General features: G+C 36.4%; 1 protein-coding gene across 1 annotated transcript in view; it reads right to left on the bottom strand.

Moving 5' to 3' along the window:
• Pak3 (p21 (RAC1) activated kinase 3) overlaps window positions 1–18,128 on the bottom strand; it is a 116,800-nt gene that overhangs the window by 19,985 nt on the left and 78,687 nt on the right. The window contains exon 12 of the mRNA XM_051142529.1: window positions 16,942–17,005. Within this exon, the coding sequence (XP_050998486.1) occupies window positions 16,942–17,005 (64 nt within the window). The remainder of the gene's footprint in view (window positions 1–16,941; window positions 17,006–18,128) is intronic.

Genomic DNA, 18,128 nt, shown 5'->3' with positions numbered 1-18,128 from the left:
AGCAGTAAGTGTGTTTGGAATGTGCTCTGTGTGTCAGACACAGTGCTGAGAACTTTCAATACTTGATTTTTATGTGATCCTTCCCTATATTTATATATAAGGCAGCTCTATTACTTTCATGTCATAAATCAGAAAGCTGAAAGTCAAAACGTTTGAGTAACCTTCCCAGGCTATACAATGTCCAAACCACATTCTGCTTAGCTTTAAAATTAGTTTTTGAAACTAGGCTAAATATTAAGCTTAATCTCTGGGTGGTACCTGAATGAGCACTTGGTGATTCTCAACATGTTTTAGGCTTATATCAAACAAATCTGTCTTCCTTTTTGTATATTGTAGATGCTGCATTCAGAACTTATAGTTGATGCCCAATAAATACTTTTTGAATGAACACATTAATAAAAATATTCAATAAAGTATTTCATCCAACTGAAGCTTCATGAGACACTTCGTTCTTGGAATTAGTGGTCAGACATTCCTGAGTTGGGAACCAGGGTGTGATTTGTCCTACTGAACTCAGAATTAAGTTGAATTCAGAAGAATAGATAATTTCAATCACCGTGGTGTTCATTTTAGCACCCATAAGTCCCCAAGGAGCTTTTCAAACTTAATTGCAAAGTATGTTTTAAAAAATCTTTATTTGGGTAGTTCCAGATGTTTAAGACAGTTGCATGCCCTCAGATGCTGAAGAATGACAGCATCAGTAAAACAAGATACTAGTAATACCCATCTTTTACGACATCAGAGGATCAAATGACACAGAAAGCATTTGTCCCTGAGCCCAGATCAGTGCTGAAGTTTAATGTGGTGACCGCTGTTATTATTCCGTACTCCTGCTGTACGTCCTCATTTCACAGCAGAGAACTGATCTACTGACTGTGGTTGGTCCCACCCCATGCCCAACCCTAAGAACCTGCTAGCATATCTTCACTTTTCAAAAGCAAGGATTTAAGGGTGATCTGTTGGAACACTTTGTAGAGATTTTTAAGCCTCTCTCCCTCAAGAAATGGTTTTGCATCTCTCTCTCTCTCTCTCTCTCTCTCTCTCTCTCTCTCTCTCTCTCTCTCTCTCTAGCTTAGAACACATTAAGTAAAAATCATACAGAAGGACTTACAATACATAAACTAAGTAAGATGGGAGTTGGTCTGATTAGAACTAGAGTGACAAAAGGCTGACCCACATGGTGACTTTCCCCTTTGTCTCCATGGTTGGTCCTCCAAAGGTGAAGCCCATTTCCACTGCCCTAGGGAACAAAAATATGGCTGAGTGGAAGCCCAAGAGGGATTAGTGTTTACCATTTTTGGAGATTTAAATTCTTTGTTTTCTTTCAGTTCTGTTCTGTTCTTCCATTCCCTTAAGCATTTTAATGTCTTAAATTGCTTAAAATAGGATTATTGCCTACTCCATGATAACATAACTAACATTTCACTGAAACCCAAGTCTATTGTATTTTTTTTTTTTTTTTTTACACTTTAAGAATTGAAGGTTGATTTCTGACTCAGTTACATGGCAGGCTTTTTCCTCCTCTCTCCAAGAGATCCCAATATATTCAAGACTCATCCATTAAATCATTTTCATTGTCCACTACTGGGCTGAGGATAGATTCCTTAGACCCATTCACTCTTATCTCTCCTGGTTCAAATACAATTACTTTATCATTGTGGGACTCTGTAATTTACGTTCAAAGGTGGATTAAATGTATGCAAGGCTTAAAAGGCATACAGCTCTGGCACATAGTAATTGCCAAGTAGCTATTAATAGTTATTATTTCTTGGTTGCAACTAGTTTCCTAATTATAGTCTATAGATGGCTAGGAAGCTATTTACATATCTTGAGTTTTCAAGATAATTAATATTTCAAAATTAATAATAGACACTTAATTTTACCACCGAAAATAGTGGTAACTTAAATATCACATGTATTTCCTTCCTTTGTTGAATTTATCATAATGTGACTTTTGGATATGACACTGATTGAAAAAATCTCTAAATAACAATAATAATGTACAATTATTTTGTTTAATAAAGTATAAGAATTCAATTATTAATAAATACAGTTCATGGTCAAGATTACATAGCCTAGTTCACAGAAACAAGTAACAAGTCATTCATTTCTAGATGGTTTGTTGGTGGTCAAGCGGATCAATCCTCTCTTTGTAATATTTGAAGTACAGTGTTAAAACGGAGACACCCTCGATCTCAACCACATGGCACATAGATTCCCAAAAAACGAGTCTTGCAGTGTGCTGGAGTTTATTGAAATATTTCAATACATAGGCTTATACAACAAAATTTTTACTTTACCTTTATTTTATAACTGTATCAACTGAACTGAGCATGGTGGCACACACCTGTAATCCCAGCACTCTGGGAGGAAGAGGCAGGCGGATCTCTGTGAGTTTGAGGCCAGCCTGGTCTACAAAGCAAGTCCAGGAGAACCAAGGCTACACAGAGAAACCCTGTCTCAAAAAAAAAAACAAAAAACAAAAAACCTCACAGAAAACCCCAAAACAAAAAAATAAGAAGAAAAGAAAGAAACTCAAACTGTACCATCTGTTGGCATTTTAGGAAATAAAGATGACAGAAATTGAAGTGATAAAGATGGGGGATAAAACTCCTTATTCTCTGACATATTGGGTTTGCTGATCTGAAGTTTTGCCAGCCAGTTAATTAAATTGATTCTTGTACCCCCTTTCTCATTTTATTGAAGTTATAATACTGAAAGAAGAATATTAATTTATAGAAATTTTATTACGAATATTAGTTCCTCAGATGGTGCAAGGAAATTATACATTAGTAGAACTGAATTGAAAAACCAAATCATTCAAGTTTAACCTCCACATTACAGATGAGAACTCTGAAGTCCCATATGAAGTCCTATATGAAACAACTAACTAACATAGGTCTCCTAAACCTCCAGCATGGTTAAAGAATGTTAAACTGACAAAATGATCAACCATGTTCCTCATCAATTCCAATGTGATGAATTAGGCTCTCAACTTTGCACCAAGTGCATAACCTTCAAATGGAAACATTGGCATCTGGCCTGAAGCATCTAGAAAGAAACAAACAATTCACCATTTCTCTTGTTTCCTCACAAGTCAGTTTAAGTATCACCATTTCTTGAGGTTTCCTGCTAAGAACCAATGTCAAACTATGCTAAATAGTTGCCAGTACAGCAACATGGAACATTAATAGTTGAGATAAATCACTTTGATGTCAGCATGGAAATGAGTTGGAGGATAGGAGGGCAAGAAAGTAAGGCTGGGAGAACTTTGAGGAGTGCCTAAAGAGAAAAAGGCAATAGAAAGCAATCAAGGGCACTGTGAGCTTGGTGGGAATGTGTGAGGTTGCCAGAGGGATAGGTGATATTCCCTTTTAATGTTTACATGGTGCTAATGAGGGCACAGTCAGGGACAGAAGCCCTATTTAGTATATATACACTCCTCCCGCTGCTGCTAGAAACCCCTGTATCATTTATTGAGAATGTCTCTGACAGTCCTCCAGAAATGAATAATCTCTCTTAGTGGCCACTCAGTGTAGCTCTATTTTCCTCATTTTACAAATAAGTAAATTGGAACTGAGCAATGCTTGCTGAGGCTATACAGCTAATAGCTGAGTTTAAAACATGCACCAGTTTGAAAAAAATGATCACTTTTTTACTACACTTTTGCATGTATCATTGAATTTAAATTTTATTTGTCTTAAGTTAATATGCACATTAATGAGTTTCATTATGGCATTTTCATTTATACTTTGTTATTCATCTCCTATCACTGTGTCCTTTCCTCACCCCTACCCCTATCTGTACTTTCAATAACCATACGTTCTGTTTTCATGTTACATATATTCTATTACCTTTTTTCCTTCTTTTCCCTTCTTTCTCTCCTATGTCCCTTTTCCTACTTTCAACACACACACTACACCACACACACACACACACACACACACACACACACACACACCCTTAAATACAGGTTTCATACATAAGAGAAAACATGCAATATTTGTTTTTCTAAGTCTGGTTTACTTAATCAGCATCATAATTTCCAGTTGCGTCCATTGTTCTGAAATATGATTTCGTTTATCTTTAAGGCCAACTATTCCATTTTAACACTAGATCTTAAGCATTTTCATTAATGCAAAGTGCAACTGTGGTCTTTCCTCAAACTATATTTCTATCTGTTATGTTAAGCTGCCTCCCCCAGGTGCTCTTCTTATCTCTATTTTTCTACTTATTCACCCACACTTCCATTTTAGCCTATTTAGTCTGTCCAGGACATGCCATGTTTGATTCTTGCTTAAATTTTTTTTATTTAAGTAATTTATTCAGATTATATCTCAATTGTTATCCTCTCACTTGTTTATTTATTTATTTTTATTAATTTATTCACATTACATCTCGATTGTTAGCCCTTCCCCTGTTTCCTCCCATTCTTCCCTCCCTCCCATTTCTCCCCTTCTCCCCTCCCCTATGTCTGTGACTGAGGGAGACCTCCTCCCCCTATCCCCTCACTTGTATCTCCCCATTCCCCCTCCCTCCCTCTTTCATCCTATTCCTCCTCCCTAGGTCTGTGACAGAAAGGGACCGCCTCCCCCACTATAAGATCACAGCCTATCAGGTCTGCTCCTGGTACCCAGCTTACTCTGAATGTCACCAGGCCTCCCCACCAAGGGGAAGTGGTCAGATAGGGGGCACCAGAGTTCATGTCCAAGTCAGTCCTTGCTCTCTAGAGAACTGTGGAGAATGTGCTGTCCATTGGATAGATCTGGATGGGGGTTATAGGTTTACTGATACATTGTCCTTGGTTGGTACAGTAGTTTGAACTGACCCACGTGGATCTAGATCCACTCTTCTTAATGGTCTTCTTGTAGGATTCTAGGACTCTCTGGATCCTTCTATTTCTCCATTCTTCCTTAATTCTCACACCTAGAGTCCCACTAAGAAGTTCCAGTATCTATCCCAATCTCCTTTGGCTAAGTGAAGACTTTCAGGGGGAAATCTCTGTTGGGATAGTGTCCAATTATAAGTGAGTATATAACCATGTGTATCTTTCTGGGTCTGGGTTAACTCACTCACGATGATCATTTCTAGTTCCATCCATTTGCAAATTTCAGGATTTCCTTGTTTTTAAAAGCTGAGTTGTATTCCATAGTGTAAATGTACTACAGTCCATTTATCCATTCTTCGACAGAGGGACATCTAGGTTGTTTCCAGGTTCTTGCTATTACAAATAAAGCTGCTATGAACATGGTTGAGCATATGTCCTTGTTGTATGGTGGAGCATCTTTTGAGTATATACCAAGGAGTGGAATAGCTGGGTCTTGAAGTAGTCCTATTCCCAGTTTTCTGAGAACATGTTTCATTCTTTTTACATAAAGATACCTAGTAATTCTTCTCACTGAATTAGGATTTTCTATGTGACTGAGATTAAAATGGCACTGTCCTGAATATTTAAGAAAATTACTACTTAATAGGACCCTCTGTTGAAATTGTTTTGCTATATAAGTGCACTTGACATAAAGTGTCACAAATGTTTGTTTGATATTATTACAATTGCCCTTAATAAGGAAGATTATAAAATTCAATGGGGGAAATTTGTGTTATTTAGCTAGGACATAGCTTTTCCCAGATCACTCATGGTCATCTGTTTCTTAAAAAGAGCTGTAACATACTATAGGTGTGAGGCCAGAGAACTTAGTCCACAGTTACAGAGTTTAATCCCTGCAAGTGCCAGATAACTTTCAGTTATTCACTCTAACATTAAGTCTAAGCATCTGTTTCACAGTGTGTGCCATTGGCTTCAAGAGGGCCTGGGTGGGAAAGAGGGGCAGGTGGCTTAATCCATGCTCATTACTATGGCTGCAAAAAAACCCAACGTTGTGTGTAAACTTTGTGTTTGATTGAATGGCATCATCTTTCATTACAAGGGACAGGGTGCAACACAAGGCATTTAATAGCATTAAGTAGAACAAAGGGCATCTTCCATTGGTCTATAAAAATTGTTCTTCACAATCTCATACATCACAAAGCCTATTATAGATTTAGTGCTTCATAGCAGTCTTCTGCCTTATGTGGTCCAAAGAACATCTAATGAAGAAGCAAATACTTTTGATGTGAATGGTCCAATCCAAAGACTAACACACTAGACATCACTTTTGCTCTTACTCTGAATGAGGACGGTGACAACAACAACATCAACAACAAAATGGGTCAGAGGGCTTATTCTCAGCAATTATCCCTGAGTTCTAAGCAGTATAGTGTTTGTTAGGTTATTTAAACCAAACAGCTATTTATATTACGTTTTAAGAAGTAAGAGCAGTGCGGAGGGCACAAATTAGAACAGATATAAATATGAACACGTCATAGTCCAATTGATTATTTGATATGTTAACCTAAAAATTAAATTCCCTCAAAGGAATAAGATCTAGACCTAGTCATCTTCAATATGGGAACTTTACCTGACAGTTTAAAGACAGTTTAAAGTAGTCACCCATGGAATATTAGAGAAAATTCTGAAATATATATATATAACATAATACATTTACTTTTAAAACTTTACAACAAATATAGAAGGACTAGTATTGGGTGCTTGATTACACATAAACTGGTAATACTGCATAATTGTAATTGTCGATGAATTAATTATATTTCCATTAGATTTGATGATACAATTGGAAAATATCCAGATGTTGCATAAAATCCCTCTGGCCATATATATCTTTATGGCTAAGAGTAAAATGATCCAAATGTGCTCTTGCTACCACTTTCCATCAAGCCTGTATGCACAGCTGAGCTTATCCCTGGAGAGATACGGTATGACATGGCCATTGTAAACATAAGCACACTTATGAACTTCTGTTGGACTATGAAATGGAAGCAACTTTATGGAGAGCAACTTGAACATTTTAAATGAATATATTATTTGATACAAAAGTTATGCTCTTATGAAATTATCCTAATGAGTTTGCATAAATGTGAAATGATGTATTTGCAAAGTTTGTTCCTGAAGCCTTGTTCATAGTAGCAGTATATCAGAAACAGCCCTAAATGCCCATCAGTGGAAGCGTGATTAACTAAATTGTGCTAAATTCAAATGCAAAACAGCAGGCACATATTGAAAAGAGCAAGATACTGCTATGTAACCACATCTTAACCAGAGGTATGTAACAGTAAAGGAGCTATGAACTATGTCAACATCTAGGCTAAAATATATTCATCGCAAATAGGTAAATGTTCCTACCCCTAGAAAAGAGTTGCCTTATACTCAAATCTCCTAAAAATATATCAGGTAATAATGCTCTTAAGCATTTGTTTTCAGGCAACAAATATTGTATAGGAAATACATACTGAATTAAATTACACTCAGTTCAAATGAGAAAAGAAGCTTGTAGAGAGTAACAGAATTACAAAGAAAGGACATGTAAGAATAACTTCAGAGTTTATGTCCTTGCGACACAAGTGTTAGATATAAATATACTTGTTCTAGAACTCTCTCAAAACTGATGCAGGACTCTCATTAGCCAAAGTTATAGTCTGGCCATTAAAACAATAATGACTTCAAATAAATGAAATAGACAAAATATAATACTCCATGGATTTGTAAATATATTTTAAAATGTAAAAGAAAGCCTTCTTGATGGAAGTCACTTGGGTATTGATGCATTATATCAAAATTTGACAATTAAGAAATGAATTTCTCTTGATTTGTATAATTCTGTGTAACCAAAGAGTCCTAAGTGATTAAACGTAGGTTTTTTCAATAAATGTATGCAAGTCAGCAAGTACAGAAGAATGATGGATTTAGAAAGTTACTATTTTATAATCAGTAATGAAGTGACTGATTTTAGCAATGATCATCAATCATTACAGTACTATATGGAAGACTGTTGTGAACTTTACATGGGAAGAGACACGGAGAACAGATGAACAATTCAATTGACACCAAGTGAAACTAACAGACAAGACCAGTAATGGTGCTTTCTACCAGACAACGGCCAGTTCTTTTAATAGGTCAATAGTGCTGGAAAACAAAGTAGATGGCAAAAGGTGATTTTACAGTACAGAAATGTAAGCGCAAACTGAACACAGTGTGTAGATTTTTGATTGTTAAGTTTAATAGAACAACTATAAAAACAGCATTGTGAGAGAACTCAGAATTAGAGGATAGCAAACAATTAATTTTTGGGTGTTTACTAAAAAATATGATAATGTTAAATCTCGGTGATATGAATATGTGTTGCTATAGTATTTTCTCCACTTTGTGTACATTTGGAAATTTCTAACAGAAACTGAAAAAAATGATGTAGTAGATATAATCATTCACATAAAAGTGATAGAGTAGCTACACGTATAAATGTGCAGGAAAGTACAGACTCAGAAAATAGTCATCTTAATACTAAGTGACTGTGTAATTGTGAACGAGATAACATGTCCACAGCCAGAGTCTCATATGGATTTCACATCTCAGATATCTTAGCTGGAAGTCAGATGATATGTTTATACAATTGTCAGGGGACTCCCAACGGAACTCTAGCAAATTATAAACGCAGTGGTGTTGCAGTTGCTGAGGAAGATATTGAATTCTTTTGTTTGAGAAATTAGCAAGTAAAGAAATTTACAAAAGCAATATATAACTTTATATACTGTATAGTTTTAAGTATGTAAGTGGGAGCAAATGAACAAGTTAGACATTGGAAGCAGACATTTAAGCAGCTATGTACCTAATAGCACATGTATTCAGGAAAATCAAACCACAAAATTATTTTCAAAGGTCCTGGAGAGATAGCTCAGCGGTTAAGAGCACTGACTGCTCTTCCAGAGGTCCTGAGTTCAATTCCCAGCAACCACATGGTGGCTCACAACTATTTATAAGGTGATCTGATACCTTCCTCTGGCCTGTAGGTATACAGGAAGGCAGAGCTCTGTATACATAATAATAAATAAATACATCTTTAAAAATTATTTCAAAGTTATTTTATAGTTCAGCTTATATTCAAGTGTGTATGAAATATGAGTGACTATGTACTTGCATGCATTTTAAACAGTGAATTAGAAAAAGAGTATTACATATGAAACCAACAGTAATTTCTTCCTGGAAATTTCCCTTATGCAGAATAACTGGAAATCTGAGGACACATATTGAAGTGACACCCATTTCATTGTGCATTCTTCTACAAACTCTCTTTTTAAAGGCTTGTTTTATTTTAATGACTGAGCCATGTGAGGCCACGGCCAGGCCACTATGTGCAGAAACAATGGAAGTTTCATTTCTTGGTCTATTCCTCCTTGGACAGCGTCTCTTGACATTATCCTGTTTTACCCAGCTAGTATCTACTAAAAAAAAATTAAGCTTTCACAATTAAAACAAAGTATTGTTTATCTCCCAAGGGCTTTAGTGTTAGAAGCTTGGCCTCTACCAGGTGAGGCTATGGAGAAATTAATGGCTCATCAAGGTCCTGGCTCTATGAGTAGACTGATTCATTTGACTATTAAGAGATGGACTCTAGTTGGAGGAAGTGGTTCTCTAAAGGGCTGCCTTGGAAGGTTTTATCATGTTATTGGGTCCATCCCTTTGCTTTCTGATTGTTATAAAGTAAATAGCCTTTCATCATGACTTTGGTCTTACTTAAGAGAAATACAATTAACTGATCATGGACTGGAACTTTTGAAACGGTGAGCCAAAATAAAAACTTCCCTTAGGTTTTATTTTTTATGCCACTTATTTGCCACAGCAAAGAAATGGTGATAAACACACATTGCAAATTGTATCTCTCAATTTGTTTCATAACCTACCACCTACTTATTATGCTAGCATTATTTCCTTTTAACTCTAAGTGCACTACCTATGTTTTATCCTGCTCCTCTCTTTAATGTGGATTCAACAAATACAAAAGACACTGTTATAGATCTAGGGACACCAACATGTATAAAACTTAGTCTAAAGCAAGTATTCATTTAGTTTACTTCAAGTGGAAGTTCCATGATGTGCACTGGTTAAGTTCTTATACTATTTCAAATGTCCTCTCTACTAAAAATCCATTTTCATGTTTTGATATAAATCATTTATTCATTCTCTGTTCCCTTATCTCTTTTTAACTGCATCGTAATGTTATTATGTTCTGTTCCATGTCATAATGATATGTATGTAGGTGAGCCTTTCACTCTTAATATAATAACCAAAAACTAATAGCTAATATAATGGACTATTTAACCACAAGACATGTGCTGGGCTCCACGCTTTAAATGCCTTCTCTTGTTGGTTTTCCGTCTTAGAGAGTGCATATGCTGCTTTGTCATGAACTGTAAAATGTGTATTTAAAGAAATTAAACTGGCCATAGCCTTTTGAGCTCAAAATGTTGCCTTCTTTTCCATTTATTGTTTCAAAATTCTCCCCTTTTTCTTCTGTTTTTAAAAGTTTTAAGACAATTCATAAGTACTAGATCCAAGCTGTTACAGGTGCAATCTACAGGAGTCAGAGGGAGGGAAGGGAGCAGAGGCCAGTGAGAGCCTGGCAGCTCCAAAGGGATTCAAGAGGAGTTGGCAAGATGAGTCTATGGATCAATACAAAGTTAATGCATATCAATGGAGGTGAATCTGCCCTGACTTTCCCCCTCCATGTTTTCTTTCTTTCTTTCTTTTCTTTCTTTCTTTCTTTATTTCTTTCTTTCTTTTATACTGGGAATGGAACCTAGATCTTCTACTTGCTACATCAGTGCCATTGTGGAGCTAGAGTCCCAACCACGGCTTATTTCATAATACAACGATCCATTTCTTTTCGCTAGACATTCAGTGAGTGAGCTACCAGAACCTGGGTCTTTCTATGGAGGTGGAGTTGCAGCAGGATCTCTCTGTGTAGTCCTGGTTGTCCTGGAGCTCACAATGTAGACTAGGTCATCCTGAAACTCAGAGATTCTCCTACCTCTGCATCCTGACTGCTGAGATTAAAGGTGTTGGCATGACACATAGCCCAGACCCTGGTTCCTAATTATAGCTCTACATTAAACACAGTGAGTGCGCAATCATAATCCACGACATTTAAACATTTGCTAAACTGGGTCTAAATCAGTTTATATCCGTGGTTCTTCTTTACAAAATGAACTCATCTACTAAAATTGTTGAGAAAAGGCACGATGGGTTTGAAAGGAAAGGTGATCTATTTTTAAGTGCTTTCACACTTGAGAAAAACACCTTGAAATGAATTCAAGCATATTAATGAGACCGCAAGGCAGCTGCCAGCATTAGTAAGTTGCAACCTCTGTCGCATTGCTACAGCTTATTTAGGAAGGACACCGACTTCCCGTGATAGCCATTGATGGAAAAAAATATGTGCTTCAGTTGTCTTACTGGGCTGCATTCCCCATCTATATTCTTTTATTGAACTATGATGGAGTGACAAAACTTTATTTTCCACCTTGACACTGTTCTCACGGTAATGGCAATTTGGGGGACATCTAACACACTCTCTCTCTCTCTCTCTCTCTCTCTCTCTCTCTCTCTTTCTCTCTCTCTCTCCTCCTTCTCTCTTTCTACCTTCTTTTCCCTGTACACATCTGACCAAAATGTCTAGATTTGGCAGCCAGATTATAGAACACTTTTCACAGAAAAGTTAGTGAAATTCTGTCATTTTTTAAAGCTTAGCTTCATAGTTATGGCTTGTGATGATTAGACATGGAATTCTGAGTTTGATTTATGGTCAATGGAACCTAATTCTATGGCCCTAGGCCTGGATGTTGGCATGGCAGAATCTCATACTGGAAAAAATGGAGTTTTACAAGTGGATGAGAGTGATTAATGAAAAGGCTTCTCTTAAATTCAGCTCTGAAGAGTGGGGTCTTGTGCTCCCTGAAGCTGAAAGTGGAATACTGGGCTTTTGATAGCATTTTGAAAGTGCCCATAACAATAGGTAAAGCAAAAACAATGAAAACCAAGACTTAATGAAAAGAAAAGAAAACCACTGTGTCTTGAAACCAGATCCTAGTTTGCCTAGCACAGGGCAATAATTCATGGAAAAATCAGTTGCAAGCCATTTAAGTAAAAACAAAGTTAATATAAGGATTTTTTTAAATGTAGAGAAAGTATTTGTTCATTGGCCTAAAACCTTAAGAGTGGGGAATGATCCATTAAAAAACAAAACAATCAAATTAAAATAAATATAATTAAACAAACTACAAAATGCCAATAAATAAACTTAAGCTCTTACATTATGTCTTTATAGCTATTTTAGTTTTAAAAAATAATGGTTGTTATATTATGACTATTTGTGTGTATGTGAAAATTGTCAGTGAAGCCAACAGATATGCAAAAGATAGATGTGCAGCACACACCAGAGAAGCAACAAAGCAATGTGACCACGAAAGACCAAGTCTTTGTGAAAGAAGAAGGGATAAAGACACATTGAGAAAGTGAGTGATGAAAAGCAAAACAAAACAAAACAAAAAAACCAAAAAGGCAGAAAAGACATGAATATAAAAGAAAGCTAGATGGGCAAACACTTTCATTAGTCCAACCAATATTTACTGATGCAAAATAATGTGAGAGAGATGGGACTAGTGGAGAGGGGAAGCTCTGCAAGTAATCTTTGTGTTTGGCTGTTGTTCATAACTGTACAAAAAAACGTTGAGGGCCTACTAAATACAAAATATGTACCACCATGCCAAGGTAACAGCATGTTGGACACTAAAGGAGACAAAAGTAGAATTAGAATAGACTTCCTAATCTCTAAGAACTTATTATGACTCAACTGTCAGCTGGCTCCATCATTTTTAAACATCATACACTCTCTGGGAATGTAAAACAGATGCTGCTGCTGCAGCAAATAGGACATATGATGTTTGTTTTAAATTTGGTTTTGGGGGAGGGTTCTTTTCCTCCTCCTCTTCATTATCTTCTTCTTTTTGACAGGGTCTCATGTAGTCTTGGCTAGTGTCAAGCTTGCTCTGTAGCTGAAGATGACTTTGAACACCTAATCCTCCTGCCTTCATCTCCTGAGTGCTGAGATGCGAGGTGTGCCACCATGGCTGGCCTTCCCTTGCTTAATTTTAAATGTTAAATACTTTATCATATATAGCTTTACTTTTGGCCCTTTAGACACCCAGTTGTGATTACAAGTCACAAAAGGAAATCTCTTTGGTGAGCAAAGCCACTTAGTGGTGGCCTGATCTTTGTTCCTGAAACTATTAATTTGGCTCCATTACCTGGGATACTTAAAAGCATCTCCTAAATATTTTTATTTGTTTTATTTTTAATAGTCAGTGCTCTTTTTGTTCAGCTGAATCATAGTGGGAACTAACAATCAAAATAAGGTCATATCTCCCATCCTGACCTCTCAGAACACAGTTATGTAACAAAGTGCTTTATTGAAGCTCTAATTTAGAAGATGTTTTCCATTAGAAATACATGGTGAATTGTAATAAAATCAAAACTGGCAAAAAATGAGATTCCATACACTATAAACACTCAATAGAATGAAGTGAAAACTTTCAGAATCCACAGAATGTGAGAGAACACATCAATCTTAGAAAAATCTAGAATATATAAGAAACTGTAAAACCTCAATAAAAAAGCCAAAAGTCACACCTAAAAGTGGTAAATAGATCTAAATAGAACATTTTCAAAAGCTGACAAACATGGCCAATAGGGACATAAAAACATGCTAATACCATACATCCTTGGGGGAATTCAAATCAGAACCACAATGAGCTATCATCCCATCAGTAAAAGAATGGCCAGTACTAAAAACAAAAGGTGACAAATGCTGGTGAAAATGCAGAGAAAAGGGAACTCTGGTACACTGTTAGTGAGAACTTAAACTAGTATACCCATTGTAGAAAACAGTACAGGAGTCTTTCTCCTCAAAAAATACATCCACCTTATGATCCTGGCATCTCATAGAAAATTAAATCAGAACATCTGAAATACATGATTACTGCAGTACAGCACACAATAACCAAGAAGTGGAATCAAACAGTATCTATCAATTGATGAATTGCTAAAGAGATATTGGTACCCATAGTCTGTTGGCTCATAGTTATGCCATGTTGACACAGGCTAGAGTCATTTGGGAAGAAAGAGCTTCAATTGAGAAAATGCACCTCCTCTCTCCAGCATCGTGGGCTCATAGGCAAACCCTAATTAGTGATTGATGGGGGACAGCTCAGCCCTTGCAAGTTTTGCTACCCATGGAAAATGTAATCCTGGAGTGTATAAGAAAGCAGGCTAAGCAAGCCGAGCTGAGCAAGCCAGTAAGCAGTGCCCCTTTATGGCCTCTGCCTCAGTTTCTCCCTCCAGGTTCATGCCTCGGGTTCTGCCCTAACTTCCCTCAATGAAGATATGTTATCTGGAAGTATAAAACAAAAATAAACCCTAACTTTCCTAAGTTGCTTTTGGTCATGGTGTTTTATCACAGCAATATAAGCCTAAGACGTATACACGATAAAATACTATTCAAAGAACACAAAAAATGGAATGCTGTTATTTGGGACAAAGCAGATAGAACTGGAGTTCATTATATTGAGTGAAGCATGCCAAGTACAAAAAAAAAAAAAAAAAAAAAAAAGAAAAAGAAAAAGAAAAAGAAAAAAAAAGCAAGCATCATATAATTGCATCCATATGTAAAAAAATTTAAAAAACAACTGATCTGCTAGAAGTTGAGAGCCAAATGGTGGTTACCCAAGGCTGGGTACAGTAGGGGAGAAGTAAGAATGAAGGAAGGAAGGCCAACAGATAAGAAACCTTTGCTACAGAGGCAAGAAGTTCCTGTGTGCTATTAAAAAGTAGGATAGCTGTAATGATACTATGTATATTTTAAAATCTAAAAGGAAGTTTAAAAAATGTTTTCACCATAAAGAAAAGATGAGGAGAGAATTGTTATGTTTACTCTGATTCTCTGAGAAGAATCACTATGTTTACTCTGATTTGAACATCATATAATAATTTTTAAATTCTATTTCATTATTATAATGTGTGCACAGTGCATGCACACATGCTCGTGTGTGTGTGTGTGTGTGTGTGTGTGTGCGCGCACACACATGCCATGTTGTATGTGTTGAGGACAATGTTTTGGAGTCAGTTCTCTCCTTCCACCTTGGATTCTGGCAATCAAGCTTGGGTGGTCAGGATTTCATGGCAAGCACTTTTATCTGTTGATTCAGCTAGCTCACCACACCACACAGATGGAATATAAATACACGAATCAAAGTATCACATCACTGCCCATAAACATGTATAATTACTATGTCTCAATTAAAAATCAATATTAAAACATAAAAAGAGTATAAAGTGAACTATACTTTATATATCTAGAGCTACATTCAAAGTTCTTCGAAACAGAAGTCTGGTTTATTTATATAATTCACTTAGACCAGTTGTTCTCAACTTTTCTAATGTTGTGACCCTTAGTTCCTCATGTTCTGGTGACCTCCAACCATAAAATTATTTTCATTGCTATTTCATAACAATAATTTTGCTACTGTTATTAACCGTAATGTTATTCAGGATAACTGATATTCAATCCTTGGGAAAGGGTCATTTTGATCTGTGAAAGAATCATGACCCACAGGTTGAGAACTGCCGGTTTAGACAAATGCAAGCAAAATATTACCTCAATAGGCAATCAATATACAAATTGCCTATAAAGATATTTTATCATATTTTTGACATGAAGAGCTTGAAGTTAAGTGTGTTTATTATACTTGCAGCACATTCCTGTTTGGATCAGCAACACTGCAAGTGATCAACAGCCAAATGAAGCTAAGCAAAAGTCGCTACCATGAGGAACCATGAAGATCTGTGGTGCTGTTTCTGAAAACAGTGCATATACATCCATTAAAAATAGCTTAATTATGTATAGGTGTGTGGGTTTGTACCCATGAGGTCAGGTATCCATGGAGGCCAGAGTGTGCATTGGATTCCTTGAGCTACAACCACTGGTGATTGTAAGACACCTAGCATGGATGCTGAGAACTGAACCCTGTCCTCTCTGTGCTTTCTCCACCATAGAATCATCTCTGCAGTCTTCACAATCCCTTGTTTTAGCCAAACATGTTAGAATAAAATCTAAAACTCTACTTTTCTGCATTGCTGTAATATATAATATTGTCTTTTTGCAGCTTGTCTTGTGGTATGTTTTACTTGGACACAAAGAAAGTCAAAGTTTTTATATGGACTTGAGAAAGTACATCTTTCATTAAACATTATTGCATCCTCAGAGCATCTGATTTAGTTGTACATTGAGGCATTTGAGGCATGAGATACATATATGTACCCAACTGAGTTGCAGAACAGGTGATTCCTTCCTCTAGCTCTAGAGAATGGTTCAACATTGGTTCATATGTCTAGCTGATGATCAGGATCATCCGAAGATTGATAAGATTATCATTCTTGGAGTCTGATTAAAATATCTGGTGAGTGGGGTCTGGAAATCTGACTCTTTAACAAGTCCAGTATGGGAAAATGATGAACCTGGTCTCATTGGTTTATTTTGTCAGTACTCCGACAGTCAAGTTTGCCCAACTATGGATTGTTTAGTAAGGACTTTCTCATTCTCATTTGGCTGTGGCTCAGTTTGACAAAGAAGCAGGATCTAATCCCCACATGCATTTAGATATGACACCTCACATCAAAGCAATGAGAGCTTTCACAGAAGCTAGATCTTATGCTAACTCTACTGCTTTTCTGGATAAATCAGTGTGAATGTGTGCAGGGCATTGGTATCAAAATGTCCCCGCAAAACTACCAGTTCAATGATAAAGGCTCCAGTAGGATGCTTTTCTATGTTAGTTACCAAGCAACTGACCAGAAGGAAAAGCTAATATTGATTATAAAAACACAAGTATACTACAAAAAACAGGAGATATAACTTGGTGGGATTTCTGAGATTTAAGTGATTTAATATATGTGCATTGGTGGAGTTCATCTTAGTATTTCAAATAAAAATCACTTACCCTTGACCAATTTTTTCAAATCTTGTATATTTTTTCTTTGGGTCCCCAACACTCACAATGCTTCCTGAAAGAGAGACGGGGAGGGAGAGGTGGGAGGAGGGAGAGAGAAATATTGAAACTGATTGATTTCCTTTTAACAGTCAAAATCACTATATCAAAGTCTGTAACTTTTATAATTTATATGGAAAATGTGCTTAATTTGTTTAAAATACATTAAAATATTAATTAAAGCTGCAATAATAATTCATATTGCTTTTATTAAAACCTGCTGATAGCTGGGAAACAAAAAATGGACTGACCACAACCCAGCATTTATTTTAAAAAGTTGGCATAAAATAAATATTATAGATAGAAGATTAAAATACATAAGGATTGTACCCATGATTTAATAAGATAATTTTTTTGAATTGGAATAAAGACAAGAATTCCACTACATCTAATCCACAAGATGAATATCTATGGAGTAATTACTGTTGACTAGTTCCATGCTAAGGGGATGGTAAATAGGCATGGGTCTAATGAGGAAGTCTGGTCATAAAGTGAGTCATCTTTTCCAAAAATATGCATCTGTTAACATAGGATTCGACTAGTGCTCAAAACATTTGACCAGCACTACTGACATATGACTTAAACCTCATAAAATTCACCCCACTTAAAGTATACAGTTCAATGTTTCTGTGTGGCATCCATGCATGTGTATGTAAGTATGTGTGCATGTGTGTGCACTTGTGTGTGTGCATGTGCGTGTGCGTGTGTGTGTGTGTGTGTGTGTGTGTTCATGCATGTATGGAGGCCACAGGTACATATTAGGCATCTTCCTCTATGGGCCTCCACCTTATTTTCTGATATAAGGTTTCTCACTGAACCTACAGCACACTGACTTGGCAAGACTAGCAGGCCAGCATGTCACATAGATCCTTCCAGTTCTGCCTCCCTAGCACTAGGGTTACACCCATGCACCAATGCATGCTTACTATTAGTATGTGCTGGAGACATGAACTCAGGTGCAGCAACCACTTCAGCAAGTGAACCATTACTCTCTCCCCTCAACACTTTTTTTAAAAAGTATTTCAGATTTGTGTAAACATCATATATATATATATATATATATATATATATATATATATATATATATATATATATAATCATTCTTTGGGCTACAGAGATGGTTCAGTAATTTATAGCAC

This window comes from Acomys russatus, chromosome X, assembly GCF_903995435.1.
Source record: "Acomys russatus chromosome X, mAcoRus1.1, whole genome shotgun sequence".
NCBI classification, from domain to species: Eukaryota; Metazoa; Chordata; class Mammalia; order Rodentia; family Muridae; genus Acomys; species Acomys russatus.
This window is presented reverse-complemented; position numbering and strand designations above follow the sequence as displayed.